General features: G+C 39.0%; 1 protein-coding gene across 3 annotated transcripts; it reads right to left on the bottom strand.

The window, feature by feature from the left end:
- Positions 1–160: 160 nt before the first annotated feature.
- On the bottom strand, positions 161–17,408 carry ampd2b (adenosine monophosphate deaminase 2b). Of its 3 annotated transcripts, none has more exons than XM_028582467.1 (18): positions 17,366–17,408; positions 9,256–9,380; positions 9,029–9,159; positions 8,842–8,910; positions 8,635–8,731; positions 8,266–8,455; positions 7,638–7,779; positions 7,415–7,504; positions 7,141–7,270; positions 6,845–7,039; positions 6,603–6,734; positions 6,331–6,494; positions 5,685–5,811; positions 5,425–5,588; positions 4,018–4,138; positions 3,613–3,786; positions 2,895–3,005; positions 161–2,463 (listed from the first exon to the last, which is right to left on the bottom strand). In XM_028582467.1, exons 2-18 carry the CDS (start codon positions 9,283–9,285, stop codon positions 2,248–2,250), a joined length of 2,283 nt encoding a protein of 760 aa, XP_028438268.1. In that variant the 5' UTR covers positions 9,286–9,380; positions 17,366–17,408; the 3' UTR covers positions 161–2,247. The 3 variants fall into 3 exon arrangements, with proteins under 3 accessions (XP_028438268.1, XP_028438265.1, XP_028438267.1); XM_028582464.1 differs by lacking the exon at positions 17,366–17,408 and adding an exon at positions 14,077–14,160; XM_028582466.1 differs by lacking the exon at positions 17,366–17,408 and adding an exon at positions 14,024–14,087.
- Positions 17,409–17,981: the final 573 nt, after the last annotated feature.

Below are 17,981 nucleotides of genomic sequence, written 5' to 3'. Positions count from 1 at the left end.
ACATTGGAGTATAATGAGCTGCATATTATGGACACACCACACAATGCACCCTTTGTTTCACTATTTTTTACCCACTAACACAAATGACCACAGAAATCCTAACTATCAACTGCTAAAGATCAAACTGACAGACCTTATTTGTCTAAATTATTTTTGTAACTAAGTTTCAGAAGACATTTATTTACTATTTTGGATGTAAAAACTGCAGCAAGTCAAGCACTCATGTGAACATTTTTTTTTTTTTTTAAACACAAATAATACAAACACAAACAGCACATATACTTCTCTGGGAGGGACATGTAGTGCCTTTGAATAGCAACAAGTAGCCCGACAGATAACACCAGGACCTATACTGAAGGCAGGAGTTTAAAAATGAAAAAATGTGTTTATTCATGAATTTGGCACTAGTTGGACTCATGCAAGGATTGAAAACTGAAGTAACAGATCATGCCTCCTTCACTGTACTATGACTCAAATGTATGTGTTTTAATGTATGTGTGCAAGGAAAGATGTATCAGATCAGAGTTACTGATCAGACTGTAACACATACACGTCACAAAATAAGAGTTAGTATCATAAGATACTACAACTGAGTAGCATTACCGCACACCAGAAACAGATATTGACGTGACATCATGCAACTCTGCTGAATAACTGTAAAGACTGTAAAAAATAAAACTACCAGTAACCGGAATACGGAGGATGGAGATTTTTCTGCTAGTTATACAGCATGAGGTATTGTCTTGTGGATAATTACACTAGAATATGTCAACCAAGCAGACAAAGATTCATGCAGTGTTTCTAATTTGACTTTATGAATATTCTTGAAAGGTTTTTGCATCACACCTTAAACAAATTTTGCTGCAAAGATTTATGATTTGGTAAGTAGTCAGGGCTGTAGCCAGGGTTTTAGAAATACTAAGGTCATCAGTTGTAATTCGCCCATCACCCATCACTTACCTCAAAACCAAATTGAGTTATTTTATTTGGATTTTTCATTTTTTATTCATTCAGTTAGCTATTCATTTATATTTACAAGTTTTATTTAAATGGGGTAGGGCTTTCAAGGAAATTCCTCTGGATTAGGTTGCACCAGCTGTTAATCAATCCATTACTAATTGTGTGTTTAAAGTTGTTTCTACATTCTTAGTAACAATTTCAAGTAGCTAACTTCAGTTCAAACTTGGGATATTACTAAGTCAGGTTGCACTAATGCAACTTAAGAAATGTTTCAGCTAACTAGTAAAAACTTAAGTAATGTGTAAATCGGTTGCAGGGAGACATTTGTAGCGCTGTCCAATCAAAAGCAATCAACATAATAACATAATAAACATGAAGTGCATCACAAGCTAATATAACTTCCAAAATAAGTTTTTGGAGGTCCACCAATCTTATATTGAACTATGAATAGTTTTGAATGAATGGAAAATATATGATTGCTCGGACCTCACCAGCGTTATCAGCAAGCTCATGTTATCTTTGCCAGTTAGTTCAGTTCGTTAGATAGCAGTTACTTGGCATAAATATTTAGTAACAAATAATCTCTTGGTAAGAGCATTGTGTGGTGGAACATGTTTTATTTTGATGATGCATAAATCTCAATATAGAAAGCACTTATAGCTACGCTAAGTTTTAAATTAACAGCTGTTGCAACCAGCTCTTGGAAATCACAACTAACTAAAATAGAAGAACTTTGTCTCTTGTGGGGCTAAAGGTAGACCAAATTAAATATTTGGAGTTTATAAATACCTTTCAAAAAGAAAGAAAATAAATATAAATACTGCCTAAGGAAATACTCACCATGTGTAAGTTTTTAACTGCAGAAAGTAAACTCCCCTCAAAGTCACTAAAACCCCCAGAATTGCCAGAAAAGATACCAAAAGAACATGACCTCAGTGTCATGGTAGCTACAGCCCTATATGTAGAAAAACTGCAGAAACATTGACAAAATGTAGTCACAAACCATGGAAATCTAAAAGTTTTAAATAAATACATTGAGAATCATCGTGAAATCCTTATGACAGAGTAAACAAAGAATGACAAAGGAAACTAAAGGAAGTAGACACCTTGGATACACAGATTTTAGGTCCTCTCTCACACTGCCACTGTAGCAACTTTCATAATCTTCTTGTAACAAAGCGTTTCTCTTTTCACAGGTGTGGTATGTTGATATGCAAATCTGTACAAAGTCCTGATGTGAAAACTGAATGTAGTGAGTGAGAATTGTGTTTGTGTTGTGCTGCATGTTCACTTCTCTCCCTGCACAGCTCCCATATACAGACTCCCCTCCTCCTCGATGGTCTCCAGCTCATCTGTGCGGATGGCCTGTGTGATTAAATTCAACTCCTCGCACATAGTCTCATACCGGTACGCCACACGGATGTCAGGAACGTTGGTGCGCCTGATGTCATTACTCTCCTGCCCCTCCTTGATGTGTTTCGGTCCGAGCCAGGAGCACTTCACCTGATCCAGAAGAAGAGTGAAATTAAACTGTCTGCAGAACAAAAGACCGAGGAGGGAGGGCTATAGTTAAGTTTACACAGTAAGTAAAACATGATTCATGCTTCTGATTGCGGTCTGAGCGGCTCCAAGATCCAAGGGGCAGTGCAACTTACATATTGCAGCTTGTGTGTTAGCGCTATGCTGTGGTGTGGACGAGGCACTGAAAGACTACACTCAGTGTTGGAAATAACATATTCAGATTTTCTTTTTCATTTAATGTAAAACGTTCTAAATGAATGTGTCATTTAGAACGGTAAAGTTTCACCGGAACTACTTAGTAGGTGTCCTATATCACTTTTTTTATGGACACCCTGCAGCCAATCAGAATTGGGTATTCACCCAGACCACGTTATAACACTGGATAATGAGAAAAAGATAAAGATAATTGATACCCTATCAGAGAATCCGCTCATGAGCACGCTGTTTCTGGCCAGCTCACACATGTCGCAGGAGCTCAGCTTCCACACCTGAGCAGCAATACTGTACTCTTCCATCAAGGGCTCCTACACATAGCACATGATAATATCACAGTTAAGCATGCCCTGCTTGTTGAAGGATTTTTAATACAATGTAGCATTTTTTGTTAAATCTGCAAATACCCTAAAATTAGTATTCATAGGAATGGTGAAGGTTTGAAAGTTAATTACAATATACTATTTGTCTTGCACCTGAAAAGTCTACAATGTGGACTCTACTGCCAGAACCATAAATGTTTTAAAGATGGGTGTTGATATAAATAAAATACTGAGGATTATAACTTTAATTAAAATTGCTTAAATAGATACACCTTTTGTCTAATAACATCTGTAATATATTTTTTTAAATTTTTCAGTCTTAGACTAAGTGTCTAATTCATGTTGTATGAATTTATTTAAGTGTGCAGGAGAAGTCAGCCAATTAAGCCACCATACTACATACATACAATACAGGTGCCTTATTAAAAACTTACTCTTCACTTCATATATATAACTATCCCTTAGTGCAATTATTATAGCAATTTGCTTATACCATGTTTCTTATTTCCACATTTTAAATGAATACATTTTAAATTCTAAATGAAAATCTTAAATGTAGGATGTTACAAATGTTTGACTGGCTGTGTACACTGACCTTGGTGAAGTGAAACTGCAGAGGGTCGTCTGTGGACAGAGAGACCATGAGGCCTCTGGACAGGTACTCTGGCAGAGGGTTACGATGGTAGCTGAGGAACAGGCTGTTATTGCTGAGAGGAGACATGGCGATACCGATCTGGGCCAAGTAGTACAGATACTGCAGCACAGGAGCCTGGAGCAACACAAGCCATAATGTTGTGTGCTGTAATAAACAATCAATGCGCTAGGAGTACATTCCATGAGCATGTAAAGAAGTGAGATTATGACTAAAGTATAACTCATTAACAAACATAATAAACATGATCTAGCTGAATTGAGGCCTGGCACAATTGTTTTATTAAATCATTATTTCCTCACAATCTCTTAGACTAATAAATCAGCTGTTGTGATATGGAGGTCACACCTTCCTGAGCAGCAGCCCGTGGGAGATGTTCTCTGACAGCATGAAACCAGACACCAGGTGATGGATTGGCCCTGCCTCCCCACAATGAGGACGTAGGACGAGTGCGTGAAACCCCCGCTGCCTGAACAAAAATGACACCGATACTAAGAGGGTGACTTCAATGGATTAAAGGGTTGTAACAGATTTCAGCTGTGTTTGTCTTCTAAACAATCAGGCAAAGTATGTCTGTATAAATGAACATTCATTGCTGCTCTCCAGTGACTGAAATATAAAACAGATTTTTACTTTCATTTACCAGAGATTTGTATGTCACAGCTGACATTTAACACAGAGACAAGTGAGACATATACAAGAAGGAACAAATACTTTAATCTGGTGATGACCTATATTTTTCTTATTGTCCACAAATCCCATGAAATGACCACGATTGACCTGCAGCTGCAAATAGTTCGTAGCAAACATAAAAAGGACAAATCTGGCCATCAGACTGGTAGTTTTAGACTCCTGATTTACAGTCTTCCTCACCTAGAAACAATTTCTGATTTATCAAGTTTTAACTAATCCTAAAGGGCTACAGACAAATCCAAAAGGATAAGAATGTATTTTGTGGTTTGTTACCCTATTACTACAGTTATAACATTTTAAAAGAGGTTGAGTCCAGAGAATTGCTCTGTTAATTTAACAGTTATTCAATCTATTCCATTTCAAACTATTTATATGCCAAACATTCTCTCATTCTCTAATAATTGTATTACTTAAAAAAAAATTTTAAACATATTATGAATTGTAGCAGGAAAAATGTGAAGGAAAAGAAAGAAAGGCTGACATGTTAAACTGTAATCAAATTCTACTGTATGAGATTCAGAAAATATGATAAAATATAAGAGACAAAAAATGTAAACCTTTGGGAAGAAATGTTTGTTATTCCATTATTATTTGCAAATAAACTGCAATTTGTCTTGGATATTTTATATATTTTAAACTGGTTTTGTGTCTCAAGGATAAACCAACTAAAATGTAGTATTTACATTTTTTGTGTTACATTAAGATAAATTAAGTAATAATAAAAAATAAAGCCAACAAGGTATACACCTGTGGCTTCTTGACCTCTCCTTATGCATTTTTTATTTTGTCATTATTTGAATTTTATGCAGTCTTATGTATGTGCAAATAAAAAAAAAAAATAAACATATTTTGTAACAATGAAATCCCCCGGGTTTAGGCAAAAAATAACTGTCCTACTATATATATACATTTTCTTTTGCATAATTGTGAAAAGCATAAGAGATTCATATTTCTACCCAATACGTCATACTTTTTAAAAATCTTAAAATTAGTCCATACGTTGAATCTGAGAAATATACAAGTAAAAAAAGCAGCCACTTGGACTGAGGTGTAGGTACGTACCTGCGCAGGTGATTCAGCACAGTCATGTTTGCGTACATGTAGTAGAGGTAGTAGGAGTAGGGCGGGTTGTCCTCCTCTGTCCAGTTGACTGGCAGCGGACTGTCCAGGTTGAAGATATGTTGCTCTGGTTTGGACTCATCATCCACACTGTCAAAACCCACAACCTGTGTGAGGGAGCAACGAGAGATCCATGAAACCATCTGAGGTGTGGCTACATATGAATAATATAAACTCCTGATTGCACAGCAAAGACTTCGTACGTGCTGAAGGAAGAGGTGCAGCTCTGGATGGCTGCCGGGGTTGACTGTAACCTCAAACAGAGGCACGAAGATATTCTCCAGCATCTCTTGGAAGTTGCACAGCTGTTTCTTCGTGTGGTAGACGTCACTTTGAGAGACAAATATAAATAAAGAAGTCAGTTGTTACCTTTCTTGTGCTCTTTTTACTCATGTAGATATATTTTAAAGATCCTTAGCGACTGATGTGGCTGTTTGTAAACCTCAATAAAGGCTAGTCAGTGATGTAAGAGTAGTCAGGTATTTTAGTTAAGTAAAAGTCTGTCGCTGTCAAAAATAATTCAAAATCAAACAAGTACACAAGTATTAATGTGTATAAAATGTGATAGTCGCCTTTCAGATGGTTGTCTTTACAAAGGTTACAGACCCTCTAATTCCTATATAGGCATTTTTACTACTTTATATTCTGTTGGGTGGTTTAATCTATAACAAATTATATATCATACATTGATTCTTTGTTTTATATGTAGAATTGAAATGTGTACATTAACTAAAATATTTTGGTAGTGGCATAGAAGTACAAAGTGGCATGAGGTTGAAATGTCTCAATATTTAAGTATACTACTTGAGTAAATGTAGTATCATACTTCCCACCACTGGGGTTACTCACAAGAGTCGTGGCACTTGCACAAGCCAGCGCACATTGGTGGAGTAGACCCGATGTTTGACAGCCCACTGGGCCAGCTTGTCCCACTCATCTCTGGAGCGTCCGTAGATGGACAGCCTGAGCTCCACGTTCTGGTATTTGCTCTCCTCCAGGTCTGCCATCACCTCCTGAGAAGCAGTGACACAAACAATCAGCAGAGGGGGCCAGTGTCCATCTCATACACTCACTCTGCAAGTATCAGTGGTAAAGTGATTGTTAATGGATTCAGTAAGCACCTTAATAATGTGGCCAAAGTATTTCCCCTCAATGTAGTTGTCTGTTTTGATGAAGATCTCTCTCAGAATGGACTCGCCGATGGGGTTGTATTTGGCATTGAACTTGTCAAAGCGATGAAAAGTGTTTCGGTCCTGTAAGTAAGAAAGTGATTCAAACAGTCTCTCGTTAACTTCAGCTGTTGTCTGGTCCCAATTCGTCGTTTCAAAACAGTTTTGATCTATCCATCATGGGCGTTACTCACTGCGTGCATGTCCAGGGTGTCCACGCTCAGGTCAAAGGCTGTCAGGTTCATGGTCTCAAACACTTCCATGAGCGTCTGACCCTTGCCATTTTCCACACGCACTATCTCCTTAGGATACTTCTTCATGGCCCTTTTAATAAAACGCAGAAGGTGCTTCTGGTTCATGCAGGACGAAGCGTGGATGTGTGTGTCAACCTGTAAAACAGACAAAAACGTATATAGCCTATTGGACTCCAGTTCTGGATTACAATAAATAAGTTTGATTAGGCTCAGTAGAAAACAGCTCCCAAGTTCACCTTACGGATATTGTAAAAGTCTCGATGTGGGACTTTCTTCTGTGCTGCCAGCTCCTTCATCTCATTCAGCAGAATGTGCATCTGGAACTTGGAGCTAAGGTACTGCAGACGACGGTAGCAGAAGGACTTTCTGTGGCAAAGAGAAACACAAACAAGTTACGGTTACTTTCTGACAACGTGGTTGAGATGAGAAAAGGAAAGAGACAAGAACGTCTTGTGATGAACAACTTGAACGGTATCATTTCAAAAGAAAATCTAAATAAGGAAAACGTACACTGGTCCGTTGATAATGAGGGCCATCATGACGTTCATATCAGCGATGTACTCCTGCAGGTCTGGATACGGCAGGTCCAGCTCTGTGCTCCTGTTGGCGACACCAAAACTTAAGCAGGAACCTCTTTGCTGCCAACAAAATATGTGAGCTGAGTCTAAAAACAGACAAGCATCCAACCACATCGAGGTACAAGCATGCGAGTGATTCATCATAAATATCTCACTTTTCCATAACGTTCCTCGTTGTGTACACATGCATGACACCATCCACCATCTTGCAGCTGTAACCCAAATCATTGGGCATGCTGGCAGGGTCCTGGTTCTCATAGGGGTGCGTTTTAGAGACAGGTGGGTGCATTGTGGCATCTGAGAGGAGACAGAATGTGGCACTGTGTCACGGCTCTGAACAAGGTGGCAACGCACATGCAACTAAGGTCTCATTTGAACAGCCTGCACACTGTGACAGCCTGGTCAGGGGTGTGTGACAGATGGATTGTGAAATCTGTGGGCGTGCCCGTTTATGTCATAATGTGAGAGTACGGCACATGACAATGGACATGATTTATATTCCCATATTAACATCAGATTACTAATCTAACATCATCATCAATCACATTTCTGGAGTGATCAGGAATAAAGCTGTGAATAACAACGATTTTTATTTTTTATGTATGTATATTGATTGTTACTTTGATTTATCGATTTTATTGTTTTTTTTCCTACTGATGCAATGTCTGTCTGCGATGTCTGTCTTACTTCCAGAATTTTCTTACTTTTTTGTGCTATTCAATTAAATATATATATATATATATATATATATATATATATATATATATATATATATATATATACCTGCAGTGACTGCGGTCTCTGAGATCTCCTCCTCATAGTTATCTAAGTCCAGAGGTCTCTCCCTCAGTTCCTGCAGGTAACGAGCGGTGGTCCTGCAGAAACTCTGCAGCGACAGACCCATATACTTCTGTCTGATGAACAGAGCCTTCACCACACATTTGGCTGCATCCAACAGATCTGTGAAGGGAACCTTGATGGAAGATAAATGAAACAATTAAAAGGACTAAAGAGAAGAAAAGAAAAAAAGGTGTCTTTTTCAGAGAGGTGTTATTTAATTGTAAGAAATGCCACAAAAGGAATTCTGGGCAAAGTGCTTCTACTAAGAAAAAGTTTTCTCATTTTCCCTGCATAACTGGGATTCTGACTTACCCCACATTTCTCATCTCCAGAAATAGCCACTCGCTGGTACTCTTTCTCTGGAACCAGGTCCTGCAGGTCAGGAAATTGGCTCTTCTCCTTCATGTATCTAATAATATATAGAACAAACAAATGACTTAAATTATTTTCTATTCTGGTACTTAAGTTATACATTCGATGGATAATGACACCACTGTTATAGCTAGTGAAAACACTCACTCGAGATCTGTGGCACTGTCAGTCTTCATGAACTCCTGTTTAGCTCGCAGGAGGATGTCGGGTTCAAACCTGAAAAAAAAGAGGCTCATCATTGTTAGCTTCAGGATCATCAGAGCAGAGTCTGGCTGCAAATATTGTCACATGTTTGTATATTAACTAACAACCTCCTTCCTTTCGCTGCACTTACTTGACATCCTGGCTTATCTGTCGCTCAAGGCGATGACGTCTCTCCTCCAGCTGTTCAATAGGGCTGTCCTCGGGGAATTCATAGGGTGCACTGCGCATCTCACTTTCTGCCAGTGTGCGGGAGAACAGCTCCTTCACACATACAGTAAACAACATTATATTAGTCTACACATCTTTCACGAGTCAGTTCAAAATACATTTTCATGAGCACAATCACTGAGTACTAACCTCAGCTATATCTTTGTACTTCCCGTCCATGGATGTACGCAGGTCAATGGATTGTTTCAAGGCCACAGGGATCCCAGGCAAGGAATTCTGGGAAATGAGGAGGTGGCGGGCACCACGGAGATCAGCTGGAGATAAAGAGGAGGGGAAAGAAATCATAAAATGAGTGAGAAAACTATGCATATCTTGAAGAACTGAAGAATGTCCAGAAATAAAGAACAGCACATTAGGACCTCAGTATCATCTTACTGTAGTCAGACAAGTAACACCTAATTTCGGTTCAGTAAGATCATAAATCAGTTTAGCTTGCAACAGCTGTACCCTAATTACTGTCAATGAGATTATCAATCTTGATAAAAAAAAGCAAACATCCTCTCATTTTACCCAGCATTGAAAAAGTGTGATAGACATGACTATGAATAAGCTAAATCAATTTTATGAGAGTAAAATTAAGTAAAAGTTTATGACTTTTTCTTTTATAATTCCTTCAAAATGTAATTAATTCACAGTGACCAAATCAGTCTGCAGAAGCTTGTTGTTCCTCCATCAGTGGGTCTTTCCACAACAGTGGAGGTCTGAGCTCAGCGGCTGTTTATTCCTCAAGACACAATGGACCATTCAGGTGGGGAGCCCATCAGCACATACACCTTCTAATGCCCTCCATTGTTGCCATTGCCAGATAAGAAGTTTTATACAAACCCAGTTGTCATGGAAAGGAAAAAACAAAGGGGGATGGTCACTGAAAAAAGACTTAGGACAAGGACGGCGAGGAAGTTGTCACCAGCGATGAGAAAAACAGAGATGTTAGGCATTCGTCTGTGAGAAACAGACAATGCCTTCACTGCTGTGTTTCCCCCCAGGTGTATATTTAGCCTGTCTGCAATGATATTAATCTTTCCCTCGAAACGTCTCACCTGCCACTGAAATATTCATCATTCTCTTAAATATTTCATCCTGTGTGTGCTAGAGTGTCATTGGGCCTGTGGTCTGTCAGTATTTATAGTCCATACACACAAGAAGGTCAAAGAGGGTATACTGTGTTATACCTGCAGTCTGAAATGTCTTTGTACTATTGTGCCCTATCTAAATTAAGAGTCAGATTTATTCAACCCAGCATGTCTGAGTCTATCTGCTCTATGGGGACAGTAAAGGAGACAAGAGATGCAATTAGAACTCGACGAAAAACTTCATTAAAGGTGCTGTAGGTAGGATTGGGAAGATCCAGGACTTAGCCAAAAAATGTGAACATCAACAACTTCTCAGTCCATCCCTCTTTCTGCTAAAGCCCAAAACATTCCCCTAAGCCCCTCCCCCCACAAGGGAAAATGAATGCGTGTGCATGAGCAGTTATTGATACACAGTTAGACACCCCCCCTGGCCATGATTGGTTTATCTGAACAGGGAGCTGTGGATTTTTACAAATTGCACTACAGGCTGTAGGTGGTGCCATAGGAGCCAGATTTTTTTTAAATGACTTGCTTCATGTAGTTCTACTCGAACATAGTTTCAGCAAATATGACAGAAAGTTAGTTTTATTAGTCTTACCTACTGCACCTTTAAAGGTGCAAAAACACTTGAGTAGGCATGCGGAATGGTGGCCATAAAGAAAAAAGAGGTGATGGTGCAATCATTGGCCAGACCACAATTCACTACGTTATTTATCACCTTGTGCTTTATAACATTGTCCAATCAACACATCCCACTCAACACGCTGAACAAGTTTGCATGCACAGCAAGACAGCAATATCAAAACACAGAAGTATCTCAGACTAAAATACTTCAGCAAAAACAGAGGGAAACAAACTTCTTCAGTGCATAAATATTCAAGTGCTTCCACCTTTCAAAGGCTGAATAGTGGAGATCCAACACTGAGCTTTAACTCTGAGTAAATTCAAATCAAACAAAAATAAATAACAATGATATATGAACTACTTTTGAATAAGCATTATTTTTCAAGTAAAGACACCAAACATTTCCTGGTTCCAGCTACTTAGTTGTGAGGATTTGCTGCCTTTTTCTGCATTTTATGATTGTAGATTCATTATTGTAGGGTTTTGAACTTCTGGTGAGACAAAACAAAACATTTGAAGACTTCATCTAGTGAGTTAAGAAATACTGTATAATGGACATTTTGCAAACAAATAATAAGCAGACTAATAGATAATGTAAAATAGTCGTTAGTTGCAGCACTATTTAAAAGCAAAAGAACAAATGTTGCATTATATGCAAACATTATGGAAAAACCTCTACTGGACACATTCGTTAAATAATTATAAATATAAATAAGAAATAATACCATTGTAAGTAACATCTGTCTATCCAAAGCCAGCTTGAATAAACAAAAATGAGAACACATGCTGTGATGCCAAACTGTCCTCAATCTCTCAGTCACAAGGGACACAAAGTCAAGCCACAGATAGTTGCCCTCCTGTGATAGGAGGGAGCATGTCTGTGTGATGTAATGGCCGACAAAGATGTTATCTCTGCTGTTGGTCTGGGTGCACATCAATTTGTTGTGATAACAGTGGACACTGGTGTGGAGGGCAGGAGGCGACCAGCGGCAAAGACATCCATTCTGGGCCACAGCAAAGCCGAGCCTAGCCAAGCCTGCCGGGGCCCGGAGCTAATCCCCTAATGGCGGCTATATTTGGATCAGTAGCATCTATGGTTACATAACAACTCATCCCCCTGCAGTTGGAGAGCAAACCACTCAGAAATTGAAGTCAGCCACATTTCACTTGAACATATACCACCTAATCGAGTTTGCTGAAGTTTTCATTGATCTATAAGAGCTGGAGGAAAGCAGCAGCACGGGGGCTCAATGCAACATAAGTAAAACAGACTGGAGGTATCTAATACAACAACATGTTGAACCAAAGACAATGCTACACATCTGCTCATCTTCCACAGCCTCAAAATAAGGTCATAGTGTCTTAACCATGACTCCAGTCTAAGTCAAATTGGATGGTGCGGTGTAACAGATCCTCGGGGATGAGATGACAAGAGGAAGGTTTTTCCGAAGCCTACAGCCCAGAGGTCATAATGTCAAGAGATATCGTGTGAAAACTTCATCTACGGTACTGTTTTATCCCCCGTCGCCTTTGTCAGGAAACATCATCATTTCTTAGAGGCCAACAAGGATCCCTGTCTGAATGGAATAACATTTCAACATAATTACATAATTCTGAATGATTATACTTAATATCAAGAGATTCCCTTTATTTCACTTCATCCTCTCTCTTCTCTGTGTTTTCTACCATCAGGCAGACCATGCATCATCAACCCCTGTCTACCTGCTTCCATTGACTATGCAGATTTGGTATTCAGCCCACAAGAAATGCCAGTGACTCACAACCTATGTGGCAAATGTCTCACAGTGATAACCAATACTTACTCACAGCTCACATGTGTCAGTGCTGCTGAGAAAGCGGGAATACCAATATAAACAAAGCAGCACTGGAGATCTCACTCAGTTTCAGCACAGATAACAAACAACCCTTTTAGTACCTTTGAATATGTTTTTCTGCAATAACCCCTATGTTCATTTAGAGTCTCAATTAAAAACAAAAACGTTTTTTTCCTACATAAAACAAAATATTCTAAAACTGGCTACATTTAGATTAAATTCAGGAACTATAAAAACAAAATCACAAATCTTACAAGCCATTTGAAGCCAGCTTGCATTTGAGATTTTTTGATACTTTGTGCTTTGTAGACAAAAAAAACAATCAAAGTTCAGCCCCAGTTTTGGTCTCAGAATATCAAATCAAAGCTGTTTGGCTTCAACAACTAACACATCTATAAAATCAGAAAGAAAATGTCACTTATCTTACACACAAAATATGGCACACAATTCACACACAATTCAGCATAACAACAAATTAAGTGTGGCTGCTCACTATCAAGTGTTGTGTCTAAAGGACAAATACATATGCATGGCAGGGAGCATGCAGCTGGATTTAACAACGCTCCTCTGCTCCTCTAAAGGATGCTTACTCCTCCAGCCTCTCTCATAGCTCTGCATCAAACAGCTGACATCTCTCAAGATGTGTAATGAAATTCTTTGGTTTGACTGCATGTCTGCAGCTCGAATTTGGTAGAAACTTCTTTCCTGTGTTCCTTTACTGCTCTCAGCCTTCTCACTTGAACCATAAAGAAAAGGAATGCTAAAAATATAAAGGCAGGATGCCCACTAGCCTTGAAAACAACCCTCTCAATCAGATCCTACAGTTGCAGGTGTATCGATCTGCTCCGCTTATTTGAGCACAATTGCACCTTTATACCATCTCCAAAAAACATGAGAAAGCTAGTTCGTGGGACAATCAATCGGCATACATTATCCTCAGCACACCAAAGACAGCACTGCTTAGGGCTATTACAAAAAGCCATTAAAGGACAGGCAGGGGAGAGTGGCAATGTGAGTGTTAAAGAGGGAAAGGAAAAAAGGGGGAGGGTTAGAGGGGGAGAGAGGACAGCATTATTTGTGCTTTTGCACAGGATGAGGGGAGAGCGTACCTGTCTCCTCAGAGCCTGCGTTAACCAGCAGCTAGCAGGGCTGGGAGAGGAGAGAGAGACAGAGAGAGGGAGAGATATGCTGTCCTGGTAGGGAGATGGAGCATGCCAAACAGCAAATGGCCCAGGATGGGGTCTGCTTTCCTTTTAAGATGGGTTAAACATGATGCGAAGGAGGGATGGAGAAGCAAGAAAGAAACACTTGAAACACTCAGTCAAATGATAAAACATACAAATGCTCTCACGTCAGCGCACTCACAGAGTCCAAGAGTCACATCCTGTATTCCCTTAATCTGTCCATGTGATACGTACAAAGAGCTGGTCCAGCAGATCCATTAACTCCCCCTCACATCCCAGTGTGTGACCCCCCTCTGCTCTGTCTGCCTCCTTGTTCAGGCCAGCTGTCGCTGCACTAGCAGCCTCTGGAGCTGATCCTCCTCATTTAAATGCCTCTGACATCTATCTGGAACGTACCACAGGAGGGAGAGGAGGCGGGTTTGGGGGGCGTACATAACCAACGGATGTGGGTTCTCCTGCTGTGAGTTTCTCTAACAGCACCCCCCTGTCCTCTACATTATCCTCTGTGCTGTGTTTTGCTGAGGGGGCCATGTGTTCAGGATGTTTGTGTCGTCTGTGTGTGTAAATAAAATGGTGCTGGCTCAGCTGTAAGGTCTGACACGTCATGGTCTTTTTTTTGCTGAAGGAGATGACTGTTTAATAAATGAGACCTTGCATCCCTCCATGTCCTCTCACATGAATGAAATTAAAGGGCCAGCACGTTGTCCCAATTATGGTTGCAGCAGTAATTTCTGGAACATGCTTTCCCATGCTAGAAAGACAGAACTGTGTGTATACTAAAACGGATGAAATAACATATTAATAATTAGGTAAACTGATGCAATTGATTCATTCCGAGACAGAATGGTGAATGTTTGTGAAATCTGTCATTGTGTGCAAGTTTCTCTGCAGTCATATCTCTCCCAATTATACTTCTGCACCAAGTGCAAATTTGCTCTGGATAACAGCCAAAGCTTGTATTGCAAAAGAAATGTTATGAAAAATGAAAAAAATCCAGTCATGGCAGATCGAAACAATGAGACATTTATCCAATGCTCCTGACATTTAATTAAGTCAAGAAAGTTTTGAGAAAATCCATCCCTGAGTGCCTAATTGAGCTTTTTAGAAACTGTTTCATGCCTTACATACAAATGATATTGAATCTATTGTAAGTTAAGAATTCCATTACATTACAAGTGTTTGCGTTGCCTATCTTATCTTCTCTTGCTCAATACTGTGTAGAGTTTAACTCAAGTTGTCTTTTGACCCTAACGCAGAATCTTATTTAAGCATTTATTTTTATTTTTACAAAAGATAAGGCAGACAACATTCATATTATACATTTTTTGTTATTGTTGTACCTACCCACTCAGTGGTAGCCTATATGTTTTATATATATATATATATATATATATACCATTTGTTTATTTAAAAAACGTAAATAATTTTAGGCACTGTAGTTTCTAGCAAATGTTACTAAAACAGAAGTAAATAGTGAATTTAGTGGGGACTATTTTTTAGTACGCTAGTGAGTTTTTACAGCAGTACAACTGTGGTGTGGGATTGAGTCAAAATAAACTACAGTTCCCATGTTCATTTTTATGAAGACACACAGTGCAACAGTGTGGCTCTTTGATGTGTTTATGTAGTTTTTGGACAACAATATGAGAGCTATATCAGGCTTTGGCTACACAGACAATATTACATATATTAATTGTTGGGTTTGTTTTTCTAAGAGGTTTTTAACAATAAGAAAAAATACAGACTTTCGCCAGCCTTTAATCATTTCTGAAGCTGTTTTTCACCATCTGTCATAAAAGCAAAAATAATGCGCTTTATTCTATTTTCAGTCTGAACATCATATATTTACTGCAAATCCTTTTGGAGAGAGCTGCTCTTAAACAGCAATCATGTTTGAAAATCACTGCTAGCAAACTGGACAGAAAAAACCCTGAGCACTACAGAGAGTCAAATGCAATCTGACTACAAACAAATGACCGCTCTGCCTCCCAAGGTTAAATTATTGTGTTTGTTTTTAAGGCACTTTATAGCAAGATTAGCTTTCAAGAGGACTAATCAAATTGATGTGGCCCTAAGAGGAGAACAACAAACAAGATTGCTGTAAATTGATTAATCAGTGCAGCTGCATTTACTCGCACCACACTCCCTCTGATGGCCGAATGCTGCATCACACACAAATCGGCACCAGCTTGTAATGGTTTAAGGCAGTGTTTCTTACAGTACATGGGGGTACATCATAGCGGTACATGTACCACTAGGGGTACTTTGGAGTACTGCAGAGGGTATGTGAGATTTTGTTTTTAAATGTATAAAAACAATATCAGTCATGCATGATTCCTAAAATAATTATACTATAATAATGAATGAATTTGGTGATTGTAAATATTTGAAATAGTATTTAAGAGTTTTTCAGTTATAATGTCAAATCAGATACTGATGGCGCAGCGCTTTAATGTGCCTCTTTATATATGCTTTTTTCCTACCAAAAACGTTTTTGCTCTGGTCAGAGGGTACTTGACTAAAACAATATTTCAAAGGGGGTACATCAGTGAACAAAGTTTGAGACCCACTGGTGTAAGGCATTCAGTCAAAGAAGAAGATTAAAGCCCGAGGCTGGCAAACTAAATTCATTAATATTGGGCATTTTTGGCCCAGGCGGCCCACACCCACCATGATTGGTCAGACACATTCCCTGCAGACAGTCCTCTTAAAATATGCGTGCATTCTATGATATGAGTTGCCTAGTGTTCAGCGTTCATGTGATAGTTTTGGATCCTTCAGGAGGGGTGTCAAGATTTATCTGTTGATCTTACACTTAAATAATTCATTCATTCTTAGAGTTATGATTTGTATATTTATGGTATTTTTATATATATTTTTATTATTGATATTTGATATTGTATTGTCATTATTGTTATTATTACTATTTTGCTTAATATTGGCTTAGCAACTTTAAATTTAATTTTAACTATTATAAGATTCATATTTTGTCGCTTTGGACAAAAGTGTCTGCTAAATACAATAACCATAACCATAACCCTTCCCAAAAGCTAGAATAAAGCTGAGAGTAGTATATGCCCTGGAAAGGAGCACCAATACAAGAGAAGCTAATTAAGCCATTCAAGGAACACTGATGCTTGTATCAACACTGATTTTATAGATCACAGACTTTTCAGCTAAACTACAGGCTAGTATTTTCAATTGGCCCGTGCCAATAAAGAAAATTAACCAATGGGCCGCTGTGAATTCTTTAGGGGCCGGCCCGGCCAAAAAAATTAAAAAAGGCCTATTTATATCGGCGATTCGGCCCTAAAGTGCGTCGGCCCACCGGGAAAATGCCCGGTATGCCAGATGGCCAGTCCAGCCCTGCTCAACATTGTACTTTAGAACAGTACTTAGATGTACTTAGTTACTTTCCATTATACTGAATAAAAGGAGCCAATAGACAAAACACTACAATATTTCAGCCACTAGATATTTTTGCTTTAATTTCAGATTACGTCTACAGCAGCATGCACTGTACCTTTCAAACAAGACACAGGTCCACAGGTCGATGTGTTGCAAACAGCAGCTGGCAACAGGTAACTCTATATCTACTGCATCAGCACACCATTAGTCCCACCCACAGGGCACAAGTCCATGAGACCTCTAACAGGCTGGATGTTGGTTCATATGAGCAGCAGAGACAGGCAACTAAACAACAGTATGCAGTGTGGATGCACACGAGGAATGACTCACTAAAGGTTATCGGATGAAGGTGTGTTGGGGTGGGATTCCCAGGGCTCGGTCAATCATTATTTGTATTGATTGCGCTACTGGGGAGTGATGGGGCTTAACATTTAACCTACAGGGTCTCTCTCCTGAAATTATTTGTTTATGGCACAGACCCCGACATGTGTGGCCACGTAACGATGACAAGACGTGACACAATTAAAGGAGGCGTGAACAAGATATGGGCAAAGTACAAGGTCCATTATCCACCTCCTGTACTGTATAAATAATCATTCTGAATGATACTCTGATTGTATTGTAGTTATTTCATGTTTTATGTTATTGTAGTATTGCTTTCCTGCAGAGGTGGAAAGTAATGATATACTTATTTAACATACTTTTTACACTACATTCATCTGACAGCCATA

This window comes from Perca flavescens, chromosome 7 (assembly GCF_004354835.1).
Source record: "Perca flavescens isolate YP-PL-M2 chromosome 7, PFLA_1.0, whole genome shotgun sequence".
NCBI classification, from domain to species: Eukaryota; Metazoa; Chordata; class Actinopteri; order Perciformes; family Percidae; genus Perca; species Perca flavescens.
The sequence above is the reverse complement of the archived record's forward strand: the minus strand, read 5'-3'. Positions and strand labels throughout refer to the sequence as shown.

What these genes read in the sequence shown, in the direction of transcription:
- ampd2b (XM_028582467.1), bottom strand. Translation starts at nt 9,285, where the DNA reads ATGGACGGGAAGTACAAAGATATAGCTGAG. An exon ending in TGCACCTCTTCCTTCAGCAC is followed by an intron (nt 5,589 to 5,684) that starts GTACGAAGTCTT and finishes TCCCTCACACAG; the next exon opens with GTTGTGGGTTTTGACAGTGT. An exon ending in ACGGGCTGCTGCTCAGGAAG is followed by an intron (nt 3,787 to 4,017) that starts GTGTGACCTCCA and finishes GTGTTGCTCCAG; the next exon opens with GCTCCTGTGCTGCAGTATCT.